The sequence below is a fragment of the Mercenaria mercenaria genome, chromosome 4 (assembly GCF_021730395.1).
Source record: "Mercenaria mercenaria strain notata chromosome 4, MADL_Memer_1, whole genome shotgun sequence".
Lineage (NCBI taxonomy): Eukaryota > Metazoa > Mollusca > Bivalvia > Venerida > Veneridae > Mercenaria > Mercenaria mercenaria.
Genome location: NC_069364.1, coordinates 29,533,741 through 29,552,686, shown reverse-complemented (window position 1 = coordinate 29,552,686; position 18,946 = coordinate 29,533,741). Strand labels below are relative to the sequence as shown.

Sequence of the window (18,946 nt, the reverse complement as noted above, 5' to 3'; positions counted from 1 at the left end):
ATGGGGTGGCTGAAGGATGTTGTGGGGGTGGAATGGATGAAGGATGTTATGGGGTGGGTTGGATGAAGGATGTTATTGGGGTGGGGTGGCTGAAGGATGTTGTAGGGGTGGGTTGGATGAAGGATGTTCTCGGGGTAGGTGGATGAAGGATATTATGGGGGTGGGTTGGATGAAGGATGTTTTTGGGGTTGGGGTGGCTGAAGGATGTTGTGGGGGTGTGGTGGATGAAGGATGTTGTGGGGGTAGGGTGGATGAAGGATGTTATGTGGGTGGGTTGGATGAAGGATGTTGTGGGGGTGGGTTGGATGAAGGATGTTATTGGAGTGGGGTGGCTGAAGGATGTTGTGGGGGTGGAATGGATGAAGGATGTTATTGGAGTGGGGTGGCTGAAGGATGTTGTGGGGGTGGGTTGGATGAAGGATGTTATTGGGGTGGGGCGGCTGAAGGATGTTGTGCGGGTGGGGTGGATGAAGAATGTTGTGGGGTGGGGTGGATGAAGAATGTTGTTGGGCTGGGGTGGATGACGTTGTGGGGTGGGGTGGCTGAAGGATGTTATGGGGATGGGGTGGCTGAAGGGTGTTGTGGGGGTGGGGTGGCTTGAAGGATGTTGTGGTGGTGGAGTGGATGAAGGATGTTGTGGGGGTAAGGTGGCTGAAGGATGTTGTGGGGATGGGGTGGCTGAAGGATGTTATGGGGATGGGGTGACTGAAGGGTGTTGTGGGGGTGGGGTTGATGAAGGATGTTATGGGGGTGGGGTGGATGAAGGATGTTGTGGGAGTGGGGTGGATGCAGGATGTTGTGGGGGTGGGGTTGATGAAGGATGTTATGGGGTAGGGGTGGATGAAGGATGTTGTGGGGGTTGGGTGGATGAAGGATGTTGTGTGGATGGGGTGGCTGAAGGATGTTGTGGGTTGGGGTGGATGAAGGATGTTGAGGGGATGGGGTGGATGAAGGATGTTGTGGGGTGGGGTGGATGAAGGATGTTGTGGGGCCGGGGTGGATGAAGGATGTTGTGGGGATGGAGTGGCTGAAGGATGTATGGGGGTGGGTGGATGAAGGATGTTGTGGGGGTGGGGTGGATGAAGGATGGTGTGGGGGTGGGGTGGATGAAGGATGGTGTGGGGGTGGGGTGGATGAAGGGGTATGGAGGAAATATAGGAATCATGTGCATTACAAATTATTTATAAAGATCTGTCAAAGTATTGCAGAGTTATACTCCCTTGGGATTAGAAGGCAAACTATTATTTTTCTATATTTTACACTGGCATTATTTGCACACTCGACTTTGTTGTGCTAACTACTTCTACATTTTAACGGGACTCAAAAGAATGTGAACAATGAGCAAAAAGCATGAAACTTTGCAACGAGTACTCAAACAGAAGTGTAATCAAATAATCGTAACACAACCCTAATCAAGTTGGATGGAGTCAAACTATGTGTTGAAGTGTAGCTCAGTGTTAATAAGAACAGTACGCGTTATAATATTGCATCAGTTGTGAATTATGAGCAGAGACATGAAACATTACAAACTTAAGGCCAAAATGCAGCTTTGTTATTCGCATACACGAACCGTATTATTATATAAACTGTCCATTTATCGTCTTTATATATGTGTGTGTGTAGTGTGTGTATATAAATATATGCAATATATAGCTGCAAGGAATCCACTATTTTGTTGTATTCTTTATTCGCTGTAAAACAAATTGTGCAAAACTTCGAAATATCGGATGGAGAACCTTATAACTCGATTAGTTAGTCTGAAAATAGGCATAATAAGGTGTATTCATGCATGATGCACCTTTAAAATTCTATTCATCTAATTGGTTTACAAAACTAAACTAAACATGTCGTTATTTATCGGTTCAAATTACATGCTACCTTAAATAATTTGCACGGTACACAATGGCAGATATTCATTTAATGGATATTTTTGCGGCTAAACTATTTGTGTATGATTAAGAACGAAGTGGAATATGGACATGTTACATTTTATTCATTCTACAAATAACGTAAGTACACTTATTTTGAAATATTACTGACAAAAACAGCCTCAATGCACATTTAAATGACCCACAAATATCTAAAATCTTCTTTACAATTATGTTATTTTCTGTGGCCTTGACACCTAATGTAAACAAGAATTTTTATAGCCAAGACAAGGAAGGTTGAATTAATATAACATTTTCATAACTTTCTTAAAAGAAAATTAACATATATGTATTTGCTTTAATCGCTGTAATAAAAATACTTAAATGTCAAAAAAATATATATATATTTACCTATATGCCTATAGCTTAAAACTGTACTTATCCACAGCATTATGGAAGTTTTAATGTATTTTAAATTGAGTTGCTGATATTTTTGCCATTCAGTCAACTTGAAGGTGATCTACATTAAAGAAGATGTTATAATAAGAATTTGGTAATAATAGACTTTTAAAAGACATTTAATACGTGTACCTAGCTGTATCATTTGTAAGCGAAATCACAGACATTTTTTTATCAGTGGAATAAATTCGAAACTATTGCTAAATTTGATAGTGGTATATTCTAACAAATATCAACTTAATTGGTTAGCTTAGCTGTAAGTAACATGATAGAATTTGAAACACATTCATATTAACTAATTCGACGGGACTACGAGGGCTCACAAGATACAGGTCCTTCTTTAGATTTAGAAATACGTTGGTTTTCTCATGGCACGGCTCATATTTCCGTTTTAAACTTGATTCTCAGCTAGTACACTAAGTTTTAAAGAAATTTTGTCCGTAGGAAATGTTTGCCTGTATACATATAGAAAACTATCAGATGTGCCTTTAAAATCAAATGTCAATTAGCTCTTATAAATTTGTTCTTTTCGTGATTTTGAAAGGAAAAAAAATAATCGGAACAAAAGTATTCGAATAAATCGTGACAAAGCGAGTATACCTTGTAATAACGTTTACTTTAAGGTGGATTGTATCTAAATGCCAATTATATTTTTTTTTCTTTTTTTAAAAAAAAATCAGATAATGACTTTCTTATATCATGAACACTATAAAGAGAAACATAACAAAATATGACTAGTTCAAAATAGTAGGCTAACACTAGAACAAAACTAGGTAAAGCTGTCTTTGAGACTAGATAACTTTATCGAAAAGAGAAAAGACAAATACAGGCAAAATAACAGCATTGAGATGAGACAATTACGGCATAGTCTTGAAAGTCAGGAAAATCCAAACATCAAAAACGTTTCCACTACATTTTGAATTTTATCAATGAAACGTAAATTTATGATTATCTTTATGTAGTTCAAAGTATAAGTATTCGAGTGAATTTAGGTTTTATTTGTTATGTAGAAACCTTTGTCAGTTTCAGTCTTTATTATTCATTACCTAATTTGTCTCAATAAAAATAGGTGTTACTGATTAAGTAACTTTCAAAACAATTCCGATGTTGCTTGAAAATTACGACTGTATTCGAGGCTCTTTGAGGTACTGTATTTGTAATTTACGTTACCATGTTACGTAATATTTTTGTATATCTTTGAAAATGGCGAGCTTTTAAAGGCGTTCAACTGTCCGAAGATGTAGCCCCTTTATGCAGTCCTTTCCATGTATTTAATATATATATCAGTATACGGACAATTATTTTTCAGAGTAATATACATAATTATAGTATGTACAGTTCGATTTTCATGTGAAACAATCAATTCTTTCAATGATTTGGTGTCGTTTGAATTTGTTTTTTTTTCTCAAAATGCAAGGCTATATATATATATATATATTTATAAGCGTTAATACGGTACGTATAAACGCGGGCGTATGAAATTTAGTCATGCATGATACACGTTTAAATAGCATCTGTGCAAATGCTATTCAGGCCGTTAGTTTACCAAAATATTTATCGGTTCATCTTAACCATGTACACGATAAAAGTGACAATGGCAGGTATTTATGTAAACGACTGTATTATATATGTATAATCTGAGAACAATGTGGATTATGGACACATTACATTTCATTCAATCGGCATATATTGTAAGTACATGTACATTTGATTTTACTGTAACCGACAAACACGGAAGTTTTTTATTGAGTTAAGATAGACGACTTGACATTCTATTTACAATAAAGTTTCGTTTTATTCTGTGACCTCGATACATAATAATAATGGCTGGAACGCTACGTCTTTGCACGAAAATAGACAAACTTACGTAACTAAAATGCTTCCGCCGTGGAGGATGCACATACAACATAGGCGGGCATCTAAAATGTATATATTGAAAAATGGACATAGCTGTTACGTCATTCATAGTCGAAATACCAGTCAGTAAATCATAATTCAAAAATGCTACAAGGCACCACTGTTTTTATTTCTTGTACTACATTGTGTTGAACTTGAGTACAAAACAGCTGTTGTGCATTGTATTATTAAGTGTTAAAAACTCGGAAAATGAGAATGAATTAGAAAGAATCGTAATAGGGCCAAAAATGTTATCGACAAGACTTATTAAAACACTGGTGGTATATTCTGCAAATGAATCTGATCTGGAAAATAGACATATGCGCCGCACCGTGAGAAAACCAACATAGTGGCTTTGCGACCAGCATGGATCCGTGCTGATCGCTACTGGTTTCCGAACAGCATGGATCCTGACCAGACTGCGAGGCTGGTCTGGATCCATACTGGTCGCAAAGCCACTATGTTGGTTTTCTCATGGCGCGGCACATATAAGTAGCATTATAATCATTTTTATGTAGAAAAGCATATTAGTGTAGTAATTAACACTAAGATTTTTATTTAGTACCCGTTCGAAATAGCCGAAATGAATCCGTTAAAACTTAAACATGTTAAAATAGAATGCATTTAGACACCATTTTCTAAAATACAGTCAACTAATGTGACTTATCATACTATACCTACCACTATAATACCACCAATAGTAACGATAAAAGGGCTGGTAAAGCTTCCTGTTTGCTGTTAAAGCTGTCAATTGTACAAAAACTGGTCATATGATATACTAGTTTATTTCAAAGTTCTGTTTTTTTTTGTCCATTAGTAAAAGTAGGAGTCAATCTGCTTGACTTAGAGCTTTGAAACAGAACATGAATGATATAATATTGCTGCCTTGTTCTGTTGTGTGATGACCTACAAAAGCGGACGAGATGTTTCTCAGAAAATGATAATGAAAGGAAAAAACGAGAAAAAAAAGGAAAAAAAGTATTTGATTAGATGGTGAAATCAGTATAGTTAATTAAATAAAAAAAAAGTTTCTTGCCTCTAAAAACTGCTGCTCGCTAAGAAGGTATTCTTATTTCATTCGAAATGATATTTTTTATATTTTCTATGCAACATCTTTGAAATACCAGAATAGTTCTTAATAACAATTTGAAATGTTAGAGTTTGGCTGCTTATGAAGACATTAGGGAAAAAACCCGGCCAATTCAATGATTAGTAACCTTGTTCGTATTGGAAAAAAGTGGAAAAGTATCAGAATAATAAGTTTTAACCTTTCTACAAGTCTGTGGGCTGGGGGCCACTCCATTTTGAGATTTTCAATATAATACAAGCATACACGAAACTCCCTTTTTATAGCATCATCCGTCTTAAAAGAAATACAGAACTACAGGCAATTTTAAGTGTAATTCAAGGAATATAACTCACAAAAAATTAGCGAACTTGAACAAAACCGGGACTTCATCTATAGGTCATAGTGATGCATACATATACGTTACAAAGTTGTTTGTGTATACAACGCCATCTGCATAAAGAAAAATGCGGGAAATGGAACTTTTTTAGTGTAAAGACCATATAACTCTGCTAAATCATGATTTCTAAGTAGTAGATCCAGGCAACCATGGAAATCGGCCCGAAATCTACGTTCAATCTAACAGACAGAAGTAAATAATAATACGTTCGCATAAATCAGCCAGTCAAGCATTTTATACTGTATGCAAAATTATATATATTGATTATAACTATAACCGACAAAAGCGGAAGTTTGTTTATTGTTATTATAGACGACTTAATTACATAGATTTCTATTTACAATGTTGTTTCTTCCTCTTTCCAGTACCTTGATACTTAACTCAGTTTAACCTTTAGCCTGCTAAATTTCTAAAATGGACTGGTCCATCATTCAGTTTGGACAATACCATTTATTATTTGAAGGGGTTTCCATTGAAAATTTACTGACTTAATAGCGAAAAGTGCAGACCATGACCAGCCTAATCTTGGTCTGCACTGGTCGCAAAAGCAGGATCACTTGCTGCCAGCAGACTAAAGATCTGCATCATTTATAAAACGGTCATAAATTTTCTAACCAAGACAAAGATAAAGTACCACATTACTTAGTTTCAATAGTTTAAAAACTTCCTTAATATGACATGTTTACATACTTCCTTTTTAATAAGTTTTTTTCCAAAATAACACATTCGTGCAGCTATACCTGATCATATCTTTTTGGAAATTTTATGCGTTTTATCTTGTAGAAAGAAGAAACGTTTCGTAGAATTCGAGTAACCTACTTTAATAAGAATGTGATGTGTAAATTCAAATTAAAGATAGTAAATTTCTGAAATATATTTAAAAATTGTGTATTATTAATGAGAAAAATATAAGTTTTGAATTATAAGTCAGAACAGCTGTTACATCAGCAAGACATGATTATTTTTATTGCGTATACTTACATTTGAAGGTATTGTTTCACCTTCTAATTATAAGTAATTGTGATATCTTGAATAAATGTACTACGTTGTTTCCAGTTTGAGTACAAAGTAGGTATATTACAAAATTTCATCTGTTTTGAATCGTACGTATTGGGGATTGACAAAACTAATAAAAACAATGGAGTATAATTATGCAAATGAATTTGATCTTGAAGAGTAGGAAGATCAGTAGCACAATGATTATACTTGTGTTCCAAAATTCATGTATCAGTCGCTTTTGCTTTTTATGTAGTGCCCTTTCGGGATGAATTTTTTCAAAAGTTTTTGGACATCATTTTCTAAAAACAGAAACAGTCAACAAACGTTAATAACTGATCAGTAGCTGACATATTATACTCAAAACTATAATATAATGAATGATAACGATGAAAGCACTGCCAAAGTTTCCTGTTTGCTGTTAAAGCTGTCAAATATTAGTTTTTCTTTATAGAAATACTGGTTTTTGTAATGTACTGGGGGCTTGTTGCACAAAAGGTCATAAGTTTTATCCTATAAACTTTCTAAACGCATGTATTTTATAGGATGCAACTTGCATCATTCAAAAATGTGTCGTGAACGTAAATCTTTGAGAGATCTGTATTTCTTGTTCCGCTCAGATTCTAAGAAAACCCAAAGTTAAAATGATTCTATAAGTCTTTGTGAAATACCTGACTCCTAAGTTTTAACATTGCTTAAAGTAGGCTTGGTGAAACGGGCTCCTGGATTTGTATAGTTCCACTTTGCATAGCCATAAGTAAAAGCAATGGTTAGAACTTGGAAACAGTACAGGAATGACTTGTTCTTTGTGTGATGACCTACAAAAGCGGACCAGATGTTCCTCAAATAATGATAATGAAAGGAGAAAAAAATATTTAAAAAATATTTGATTAGATCGTGACAATGCAAATTCTATAAAAAATATTCTGACCTTTAGAAATTATTGTTCTAGGAAAGTATCTGTGGCAACGTTAAATGTCGCAACGCCGCTATATGTTGAGGGAAGAAAAATTAACAGGTTTATGTAATACAAATAATTATCTTAATGATAAGTGTTGTTACGTATAGCAACAAGCGGGCCTTGTTACCCCTAGATCGCTCACCTGAGTTCCACTGCTTGCTTGAACAGTCACGCAAGAAAAATATTTGTGAAATTATTTTGTAATAGTGCCAGTGTTTTAGAACAGAAATATTCTGAGGTTTCTTCTAACTAAATACGATTTGGTAATAGTGTTGTATGTTTGTAGGGGTTGGGTATGGGTAGGGAACGGGGTGAATAACGACACAGAAATCTAAGAGACAAACACACAGAACCAAGACAATTAATAGAAAATATAAATATTTACATTTTGAAGTGTGTGTGTGTGGGGTAAGGGGGGGGGGGGGGAGAGAAAGGGGGTTATGTGTGGGTAGGCGGAAAAGTAGGATAATGAGGGGAATGGGTGGACGGATAGCTCAGTGGTTTGCACACTGGCCTTCCAATCCTGAGGTCGGGGGTTCGATCCCCGACAGCTACTCGGAAATTTTCAGAAACGCTTTTCAGTGTTTCCCACCCAACTAGAGGTGTACTGGTCAGGAACCCAGGCAATCCTTGCGTGTATCAGTGCTATACACTGGGCACGTTTAAGAACCAGGCTGTCTATTCGCAACGAGCTCGGCAAAGTTAGCCGGACAAGCCTGTATCTGATTTCTGATCTCTCTGTCGTGGGGGCTTTGTCTCACTCTGTCCCTCTGGTCAGATCGCTCTGTGTCTGTACTAGTAGAGGATGAATTATGCGCCCTGTGTGGCTGCATTTGAACAATGTAAAGCGCCTTTGAACGTGAAATTGACCATGAAAAGGGCGCTATATAAATCTGGTATAATAATAATAATAATAATAATAATAATAATAATAATTTAATGAGACTAAACTAAACAATTTTAAGAGACTAAAAGTAAAATAATATCAAAATTCCTGCTTTACCTGAAAGAATGTACAGAGGGCCACATAAGATCTTTCCCCGCCATTGAAGCTTGATAGTTACCTAACTTTAAATGTAAACCTCCAAACATTGAAATAGAACCCATGGCTGATTAATAGAATATCTTCGTTTTCTACAGCTGGTACAAAATACAGTCTTCGTGTCGCGTAGTTGAACATCCTGTTGTGTAACAGGCCTGGATTGCTGCCTCCCCGCCCCCCACACCCCAAACCCCACCCTTGTTGGCTTACTAGTGACTTATACTCATTGTACCCAACTATTTTGGAAATAATATATTCTCAAAATGTAGACCCAAAACGCCCCAGACGCGAACATTTTATACTTATATCTTGAAATTCCCCAGGGGAAAGAACCCTTGACCCCTTAAAATGGGGGGTGGGGGTGAGTTCCCCTCCAGTACCTTAAAATTAAGAAACAAATGCACCAGAGGCAACCATTTTATACCTGTTTTTCAAACTTTCCCGGGGAGAGACCCTGAGCCCTGGAAAATGACAGGGATAACAACTCCCATACGCCGAAATTTTGAACAAAAAAATGCAATAAAAGTCCAGCATTCCATACTTGTATTTCAAAATTGTCAATGGGAAAAGACCCTTACCACCTAAAATAAGGGGAGTGACCCTCTAGTACGTACCTAAAAAATAGACAAAAATGCACCACAGGCCAACATTTCATACCTGTATATAAAAAACTTCCCCACAAATACGGACAGAGGAACCCCGTGCCTACCGCACGTCGCCGGTGACGCTTTTGTTTTAAACGGGTGCCCCCGCCCCAATCTTCCATCAACAATTTCTGGCCCCCGGCCTGTTTTGTAACGATATTCAGGTCGCAAAGCCACTACGTTGGTTTTCTCATGGCACGGCTCATATTTCCGTTTCAAACTTGAATCGCCCCTACTGGATATTCGCAAGTATTAAGTGTACACTATACTGACTAAAGATTAGGGTTAGGTTTAACATAGGTTTAATAGTGTACATTCAATTATGCGTGTGTACACTCAATGCGGGAGATTTAATGCCGACCCTGTAAATGTAGCTATTTAATTAACATATTGATACAATATCGATTCAAAAACAAGTGACTCAAATTTATTAATATACCGGCAGATTAAGATTAAAGATAGGTTCATAAATGCGATTTGACAGTTCCTGTGAAATGTTTTAATAGTGTCAATTATGGATAGAACTATTCTGTCAAGGTATATGGTAGGTACCTTTTAAAATCAATTAATTAAATGGAGGTTTGTTCTCCGACTTACATTGGACGACCTGACAATATACAAATATAGGACAATCGATATTCACAGCTGACTATCACAGCTGCATACTACAATATTTTCCTCATTTGATGTACATTCGTGTATTGCAAAATTTACAGTATGTGGTTTTGTTAACGTTTAATATATCTTATGCTTTCAGGGATTCTTTCAATTTTTGATTATTTTTTTTCTGTCTACAACGCCCAAGATTTTTTTTTAAATTAACATCATAGATGGATTAATAAAATGTTAACAGGTCGCGAAAACGGGTGACATATTTTACCTTGATATCTTATCAGATTAAGTCTAGACATCACCAAATATTTCTCAGACCTAAATCATGAAATGGCGATATGCCGAGCTTATCAGTTTGTTCATTTGGCAAATTGTTTTCAGATCGAAAGTAAAAACATTAAATATTTAGATGGGCTGTCAACACTTAAAACAAGTATATATACGTATAGGCCATATGCTGGGCTTCACTTTTTTCTTGAAATAACATGAAACTATATACATGATGAAACATTCTACAAAATAACAAGACTCGTTTTATCTTTACTGTACATGTATCAAAAGATTCGACTAATATTGCAATCTCCCTACACAAAGCTGATCAAATATTTATTGTGTATTGATTATATGAAATGTGCATTCCTGTGTGATAGTCAGTCAACGTATGCTTAGTTTAAATTCCGTTTCTACAGTTTAAGTTTTTATTAATTTATCAAGATATATCTCAAACCAGTGATCGAAAGAAAGAATGAATTTTAATATTATCATTGCTCTTCACAAATTAGAAAGTATTAATTTGTTTTATTTTTGTTTTATTATTTTCTTCTTTCTACCACTTTCAGTTTCTTGTATGTTTTTCATATTTCTTCTTACTGCCCCGTACGCCTCCCATTTTACCTTTCCCATGAAATGTTTAGCAGGCTGATCATGATCTACACTAGTTGCGTAGGTAGAATCAGTCGTCTCTAGCATGATAATGGTTAAACGGCTAAGGTCATGGTTTCCATCTATATAAGCCTACGTGAAAAGACATTGCGATAAAGTTTGTAAGAACGTTTGATATTACCTCTTTTGGTCACTTAAATATAAAGTTGGGTGTAACAATAATGTTTGTTCAGTCACAACGTACGATTTCTTTGCTTTATTACTCTGTAGCCATAAAAAGTAAGTGCTCTTATATAAGTACATGTTTGGACTTAATTTCAATAAATTTCGTTTTATATGAACCGCTGCGTAACGTAACAATGTACATGTACCACCAAAGTCCCTTTCCTTTTCATTAAATAGCTTTGATGTTTGGTTTAGGTATGCAATTTTCCGAAAAGTAGCCGGTAGGGAACATAATATTATGCACCACATTTTAAATGTAAATTAAAGCGATCTTCAATGAACTTAAATCGTCTCAGCAGAGCGTCTCTTTATCATTCAAACTTTTGCTAACCGTAATTCAGATTTTGTTTCAAATGGTAATCGAAAGACACTATGAGATCAGTAAAATATGTGAAAAATAACAAAACGCCCCTAAAATGTTTTAAAAGTGCATTATATTAGCCGTAACTCGGTGAATAACATGTCCTTGATACGCGTTTTAATCAGTCATATAATACTTCCTTGATACGCGGCTTGCTGAGATATAATCGCTTTAAAGGTGGTCAATCACATTTGAGCAACATTTAATGACATGTGTCAGTTTTCAAGTATTCTTTTACAGATTTATTTAAGGAACAAAAACATCGATAACATAGAGTTAGATCCCTATTGGAAATGTGTATTTTATTGCTTTTTAATATTATGAACTTTTGTTATTACCTCCCTTTGATAGAAACGTTTTTAAAAAGAAGACTGTTTCTTTTAATTTCAATATTTTGTCTAGTTTAACATTTAAATTTGATAAATATATGGGTATTTCAACAACCTAAAACAACAGGCAAGTATAAAACAACGTGTAGCATCGCAATTCATCTATTTTCAACCTATTTTGATTGCACAACCGAGATAGACAAAGGGAGGTATTATAATAATTTAATAAACTTGCATATCTAATTAATTTTGGCAAAATATATTGTTGTCAATTTAAAGTTTTTAACAACTTTAATACAGTAGTGCTTAAATTCATATTATTCCTTAGGCAAAATCCTTAGGCAAATAATACAGTAGTGCTTAAATTCATATTATTCCTTAGGCAAAATCCTTAGGCAAAATATGTTTATTTAAATTACACGTATGCCAGAGTGACGCTATCTCGGTTGGCCAACCAGAATAGGAAAATCAATTTTTCAAAATACTTCCACTGAAAATCTAGCGTGTTAAGAACTCGGTGAACATAAATAAATGTAAACGAACAGTTGGCTAAGTTTTGAATAAATCCATTTGCTGACCAAAGTCTGATTACCCACAACTTATCATCCTTCACAGACAGACACAATAGTTGAAAATGATTAATACATGTCAAAATAGGTCAAGTTTGTTGAGTAGGTAATTCAGTACAAAAATAAACCAAACAGTTATCTAAATTTCTGATAACAGTGTCCCGTTATTTGAACCTATCTATATACGTAACTTTATCGTTTTCTTACAATGTGATGTCAAATATTTGTTTACATTACTCAAAAGTAGATTATTTATGTATATGTAATAAATTCAGTACATGAACTCATAAAAATAAGTTCTATGTGTATTTTTTATCAATTCAAGTTCAATTGATTCGTTGCTTAAGACAGCAAAAGTGTTGTTACAGGAACATGATGTGTCTTGAATAAAACTAATATTAGCCGCGATATTGTTTCATCTAAATCCTTTTACTAAATTGCATTAAATTTTATAATATTTTATTCTTTGAACTTTAATTATTATAGTTTGTGCATAGCGTTTCTGTTTTTCTGTAAATTATTTTTAAATTCTTTTAAAGTCCATTTACGAAATGGTTTGTTACCAGTAATTTTAATATTTAATTCATAAAATCGTATTCGGTTCCTTTATCAAAGTTTATTTACACCGTCATTTATATTATCATCATAATTTAAACATTTAATGCGATTCAGCCAGCCACAATCGTCATTATTTATCAAAATCTCGATTAATATGCAGATTTAAAATTGAGAACACCTTAACATATAAACACGTGAGAAACAATACTTACGGGTGTAATTAGTTCAAATATAGTTTAAAGAAACTTTACACAGTTTTCACATTAAGGTACTGTACGGACACAGCTGTGCGTTACCACCATGGTAAGCAGTTTTGTAAATTTAATTCATATAATAAAAGCATACTTTTTTAAATATTATAATGGATAATTGTAATAAAAAATTATATTTGTATAACAAATAATCAAGGCATTTGAGTGGTTTGCTGCCTGATTTATCACGACACGGTGTTTAGATGCGCAGGCCGAATTGAAGCACGAGGGCGTTAGACCGAATGGTTAAATATCTTAATATCAGAACGATAAACCGTGGTAAATTAGACGTCCCATCACCAGAAGACTTTGATTGTTTTATTTCTTACACGTGCATTGAAATATTTTGATAAAAGATATGTTGGGTTTCATTTATCCAAGTAGTAATGAATTGGACATTAAGGGCAATTTGACATCATAATTGACTTCATATTGCTCTCTTATCCGTGTCAACCCTGTTTGTTGCAGAATATACAGAGCTTGGGCTTCTTCTTTGTTCAACTGGCAATCATATCAGAGCCATGTTCGAAGGTTACGCTAAATGTTAAAAGAAAGAATGAAATTTTATGTATTTAGAACAATATATACATACAGTTATACGTTAGGTATCGGTCAATGGATTCTCTAAGTATCAAAAAACAATGTCATTTTTCTTCTCAAATAAAGTTTTAAAAATCACATATATACACTGGACCAATTCTATAAATAAAATATAAACCAAATTATGTTTTATTTCTTTATATGAGCCGTGCCATGAGAATACCAACATAGTGGGTGTGCGACCAGCATGGATCCAGACCAGCCTGCGCATCCGCGCAGTCTGGTCAGGATCCATGCTGTTCGCTAACAGTTTCTCCAATTCCAATAGGCTTTAAAAGCGAACAGCATGGAGCCTGACCAGACTGCGCGGATGCGCAGGCTGGTCTGGATCCATGCTGGTCGCAAACCCACTATGTTGGTTTTCTCATGGCACGGCTCATATTTCTATTTTTATGTGTTTAACAAAGTTCTCCAGGTATTGTCAAAATTGTTTCCAAAATAGTCAAGAATGCAGACTGAACTGTCATGAATTTCCAATGTTAGTAAATAAGATTTTAGCTGCATAGACTGCCTAGATAATTATGTCAAAACTATTTTTGGAAAAAAGTCTGGTATCACTACAAAGGAACTGTCTAAGAGAAATATCAGTGAAAGCCTCTAGAAAGCCTGTTAGGTATTCTGAGCAATTTGTAACATATACATTTTGAAGAACAATCATTGCGGATTTGGCGACGAAAACTAAAACAGAAACTCATGAACAAACGGTTATAATCATTGAATGATATTATATTTGCACCATACATACAGATAGATCCTGCTATTGTCGTCATATTTTTCATGACTTAATAACCGCGCCCCCCCCCCCCCCCCCCCCCCCCCCCCCCCAAAAAAAAATAAATAAAAAAAATTACAACTGAAAATGTGCTATTATGACACAATTTTTGTTAATGAAATATATTTGTGCAAACTTTTAAATGTCCGGATAAATATAAATATACTTTATGTGTAAAAAGACTTACATATTTGTTATTTCATAACAGAAGGGAGGTCATTTCATCGCCGCCACTCTCTGTGTAGTATTGAGTATATTTCACCAATGTTCGCCCTACCCTACGGGTGCCCCGCTTGTGGCGTGCCAAGAAATGAGGCCGTACCATCCGCCCACAACAACATCTGGAGCACCTCCTTTTGCTATTAATCTAACATCATCAGTTTACAAACCTGGATCTGAAATTAAAGGTAAGTTTCATTATTCTTTGTTTATAATTTTGATTGTATTGGCTGACTTAATTTCGAAATGTGTAACAACATGCAACTGACAGACCCCACCGTTTGCCATAAATCTAACAACAACTGTTTATTATCTACCTCTGAAATCAGAGGTATGATAGGTTGTTATATATACAAATTATCAAGAAATACTGTTTATTGCACCATATTCCCAGCATTTGATGTACATGTACTCGTTGTATAAAAAAAGGTTTATTAACTGCTACAAATGGAACAATGTATTTATTCTGATTAAACTCAGGTACTATATATTCTCCGAGCGGGGTTGTTTTTCGTGGATTTTTAATACAAGCGAGAAAGGCCGATAACTCATCTACAACACCATTTGGGGAGTTTATTGTCACGGGAACAGATACACATACTAATTGCGGTGATGTAAGTATAAAACCATTTGCTGTGGCTTAAATTTCACTAGTATCGATACTAAGTACAACCTCTGAAGTACAACGTTCTTAATTGTTATGAATAGTTTCCTTAAATATCAAACAAACATTGCCGAAGTTGAGGAACGTACACAACAAACAATATCTTGAAGGTAAAGTAATTGACCTTATGAAATATTTTCTTACTCCGTCTGAAAAAAAAAGAAAAACATCGTTTTCTGCACGTTTGCTTCAGTAACTTACAACAATTTACTTAGACACTGTATAATTCCATCTGTAAACATGTATACAATATTTCAGGCAAATAAACAAGGATTGACACATACTACCAACAGCAATAAAACAAAAATAGACTTCACCTGGAAAGCACCTATGAGTTCACAAGGCGATGTTCATTTCAAGTATGATATTGTCATTATTTCTATGTTTAGAATAGCTGGCAATAGCTCTTTATTTCCTAAAGATATTTCAATGTTCAACACAATTTATTAGAAATGTATCAAAATCAGAAATATTATGAAGTAAAAGAAACGCATATAATACAAAAAAGAGTTTTTCCATTGTGACTTCCGAGGTGCAATATATCTACTAATAATCACTTTACTGAGCAGGGAATAATGTGAATATCAAATAAGTAGTAGGCGGTAATATTTTTCGCCTTTCTGTACCTCGGGCTAAGTTCTACTTAATATGCTTATTAATGTTTGTAGAGATGAGATGGATGTATTTCAAAAATTGTTCCTCATTTACATTATCAGTGAAAAAAGCTGCGATATCACTTTTAAGTAAAAACATGTAGAAGATGATAAACATCTATGCCGCGAACAATTTGTCTATATTTAGCAATGCCTATCATCTTCTTGAAATAGACACACAACGAAAACAATAAAAAATCTCCTTTTACATGAATAGCTCATATCATTGCATATATCATTTGAACAGATTGTAGTCTTTCATTAAATCTTTAGATGTAGATTTAAAAGTCGGTTTATTTCTATTCCACGACTGTTTTGGTTTTACAGGATGACAATAGTCGAGTCATACAACGTCAGTCGATATTGGTTAAGTATTTATTCAAGCGTCGTACAAGACTGCAGTTTACATCCGTCAAGCGATTGTAACGAGATAACTACCAAAAAGCCAACAACCAGGCCAGTTGAAACTACAGGCACTAGTCCATCTGAAACGACAGGCACAGTGTCACCGATCACCTCGACGCCGAAAGTCATTACAACACAGGTATAAATATCACATAGACATGTCACCTTACAGAAACAGTATACTTATTTACATCTTTAACATAATTCTACCTTTTATTCTATGAAAAGTGTGCAAGTTTTGCATATAAGCATGTTTCTCCGAAACTACTTGACCAAATGTTTTCAGATTATTCATATATCGTTAAGCATTATTGAGATGACCTCGAACGGCAAGTGCATTTTGACAATATTTCTATCAAAATTTAAAAAAAAAAAGTGTTTGTATGTAAGCTAGTATTAGGTGGAGGAGCCTCAAAGGTGTGGAGAAACTTCAAATAATCGAGACAGCTGTTGTCATTAGATAAATTTGGAAAAGTCCTAGATCCAATGCTATTTCTTGATTTCTTGCATGCGATCCTTTTGATACTATTAACAATCTAACTATTGGTGTGTTTATCTAAATGTATGTCCTTGCTTGATGAAATTATCTCCAAGGCATGTTGCCACTCTTAAATAATCCACTTTTTACAGTATTATTTTTATTCATTTTTAGCTCACCTGAGCAATGCTCAGGTGAGTTTTTCTGATCGCTCGATGTCCGGCGTCCGTCGTCCGTCGTCTGTCGTCTGTCGTCTGTCAACATTTAGCTTGTGTATGCGATAGAGGCTGTATTTTTCAATTAATCTTTATGAATATTGGTCAGAATGATAACCTTGATGAAATCTAGGCCGAGTTCGAAAATGGGTCATCTCGGGTCAAAAACTAGGTCACTAGGTCAAATCAAAGAAAAACCTTGTGTATGCGATAGAGGTGGTATTTTTCAATTAATCTTCATGAATTTTAGTCAGAATGATAACCTTGATGAAATCTAGGCCGAGTTCGAAAATGGGTCATCTCGGGTCAAAAACTAGGTCACTAGGTCAAATCAAAGAAAAACCTTGTGTATGCGATAGAGGCTGTATTTTTCAATTGATCTTCATGAATTTTGGTCAGAATGATTGCCTTGATGAAATCTAGGCCGAGTTCGAAAATGGGTCATCTCGGGTCAAAAACTAGGTCACTAGGTCAAATCAAAGAAAAACCTTGTGTATGCGATAGAGGCGGTATTTTTCAATTGATCTTCATGAATTTTGGTCAGAATGATTACCTTGATGAAATCTAGGCCGAGTTCGAAAATGGGTCATCTGGGGTCAAAAACTAGGTCACTAGGTCATATCACGTAAAAACCTTGTGTATGCAATAGAGGCTGTATTTTTCAACTGATCTTCATGAAATTTAGCCAGAATGATTACTTGATAAAATCTAGGCTGATTTCGAAAATGGGTCATCTGGGGTCAAAAACTAGGTCACTAGGTCAAATCGAAGAAAAACATTGTGTATGCAATAGAGGATGTATTTTTCAATTGATCTTCATGAAATTTGGTCAGAGTGATTGCCTTGATGAAAACTAGGTCAGTTTTGAATATGGGTTATCTGAGGTCAAAAACTAGGTCACTAGGTCAAATTAAAGAAAAATCTTGTGTATGCGATAGAGACTGTTTTTTTTTTCAGTTGATATTTATGAAATTTGGTCAGGTTGATTGCCTTAATGAAATCTAGGTCGAATTTGAATATGAGTCATCTGAGGTCAAAAACTAGGTCACTTGGTCAAATCAAAGAAAAAACTTCTGTATGTGATAGAGGCTGTATTTTTCAGTTGATCTTCATGAATTTTGGTCAGAATGATTGCCTTGATAAAATCTAGGTCGAGTTTGAACATGGGTCATCTAGGGTCAAAAACTAGGTCATATCTACGAAAATGCTTGTTTTATCGCAAGAGACCAATTTTTTGGTCCAATCTTAATGAAAATTGGTCAGAATATTTGTTTCCATGAAATCACTAGGTCAAACATGTTTTACACTGTTATGGAGTGTTTCTTAGGTGAGCGACCTAGGGCCATCTTGGCCCTCTTGTTATAGATTCTACTTTGAAATTCTTAACTTACATTATTATAATCTGTCATTTATCTACTTATTGGGTCATAAATTTCATGTAATAGACTCCGGGAAAGAAAATACCAAACGACCCCGGTTGCGGCACAACAAAAGGATGTTTCCCCGATTGTTCTGGTGGCTGTGACTATCTTGTCACGTGGCAACAGACACCACAAAATGGAATTAGAGGGGTGAACTTTGATTTTCAAATGATGATGAAAGACATGGACAACGTCTGGATTGCTATAGGATTTTCACCGACTGGAAAAATGGTTTTGCTCTTATTATATACTAGTATATAGTTCAAAGTGATAAAACACTTCTAAAATGTCAAGTGTTTGCCATGCATTCTTTTAGAAATCTTGTTATACTTTTAAAATGCATACATGTACTTATATGCCATTGTAAATCTACACTGGACTTTGGTTAGTTTGTAATTAT

General features: G+C 35.0%; 3 protein-coding genes across 13 annotated transcripts in view; 2 read left to right on the top strand and 1 right to left on the bottom strand.

Moving 5' to 3' along the window:
* LOC123551357 (venom nerve growth factor-like) overlaps window positions 1-14,814 on the bottom strand; it is an 88,853-nt gene extending 74,039 nt beyond the window's left edge. Inside the window, exons 1-2 of one of the 2 annotated variants that reach the window (XR_008370541.1) lie at window positions 14,679-14,814; window positions 13,532-13,656 (exon numbers count right to left, since the gene is read on the bottom strand). The gene's annotated coding sequence lies outside the window, so the exon portion shown is untranslated. Of the gene's footprint in view, window positions 1-13,531; window positions 13,657-14,678 lie in introns of those variants that run through there. The other variant, XM_045340229.2, reaches the window with a different exon arrangement.
* On the top strand, window positions 155-977 carry LOC128556581 (keratin-associated protein 5-5-like). Its single transcript, XM_053542109.1, has 2 exons — window positions 155-404; window positions 604-977. The coding sequence occupies exons 1-2, from the start codon at window positions 155-157 to the stop codon at window positions 975-977; spliced, it is 624 nt and encodes a 207-aa protein (XP_053398084.1).
* Window positions 1,557-18,946, top strand: part of LOC123551355 (putative ferric-chelate reductase 1) — a 40,350-nt gene continuing 22,960 nt past the window's right edge. Inside the window, exons 1-6 of one of the 10 annotated variants that reach the window (XM_045340219.2) lie at window positions 1,557-2,009; window positions 14,703-14,898; window positions 15,191-15,324; window positions 15,633-15,733; window positions 16,355-16,571; window positions 18,571-18,777. In XM_045340219.2, the coding sequence (XP_045196154.2) occupies window positions 1,974-2,009; window positions 14,703-14,898; window positions 15,191-15,324; window positions 15,633-15,733; window positions 16,355-16,571; window positions 18,571-18,777 (891 nt within the window). In that variant the 5' untranslated portion in view covers window positions 1,557-1,973. Of the gene's footprint in view, window positions 2,010-3,868; window positions 4,019-9,613; window positions 9,877-13,040; window positions 13,172-14,699; window positions 14,899-15,190; window positions 15,325-15,632; window positions 15,734-16,354; window positions 16,572-18,570; window positions 18,778-18,946 lie in introns of those variants that run through there. The other 9 variants (XM_045340218.2, XM_045340216.2, XM_045340223.2 and 6 more) reach the window with 9 other exon arrangements.

What these genes read in the sequence shown, in the direction of transcription:
- LOC128556581 (XM_053542109.1), top strand. Translation starts at nt 155, where the DNA reads ATGGGGGTGGGTTGGATGAAGGATGTTTTTGGGGTTGGGGTGGCTGAA. An exon ending in GGCTGAAGGATGTTGTGGGG is followed by an intron (nt 405 to 603) that starts GTGGGTTGGATG and finishes GGTGGCTTGAAG; the next exon opens with GATGTTGTGGTGGTGGAGTG.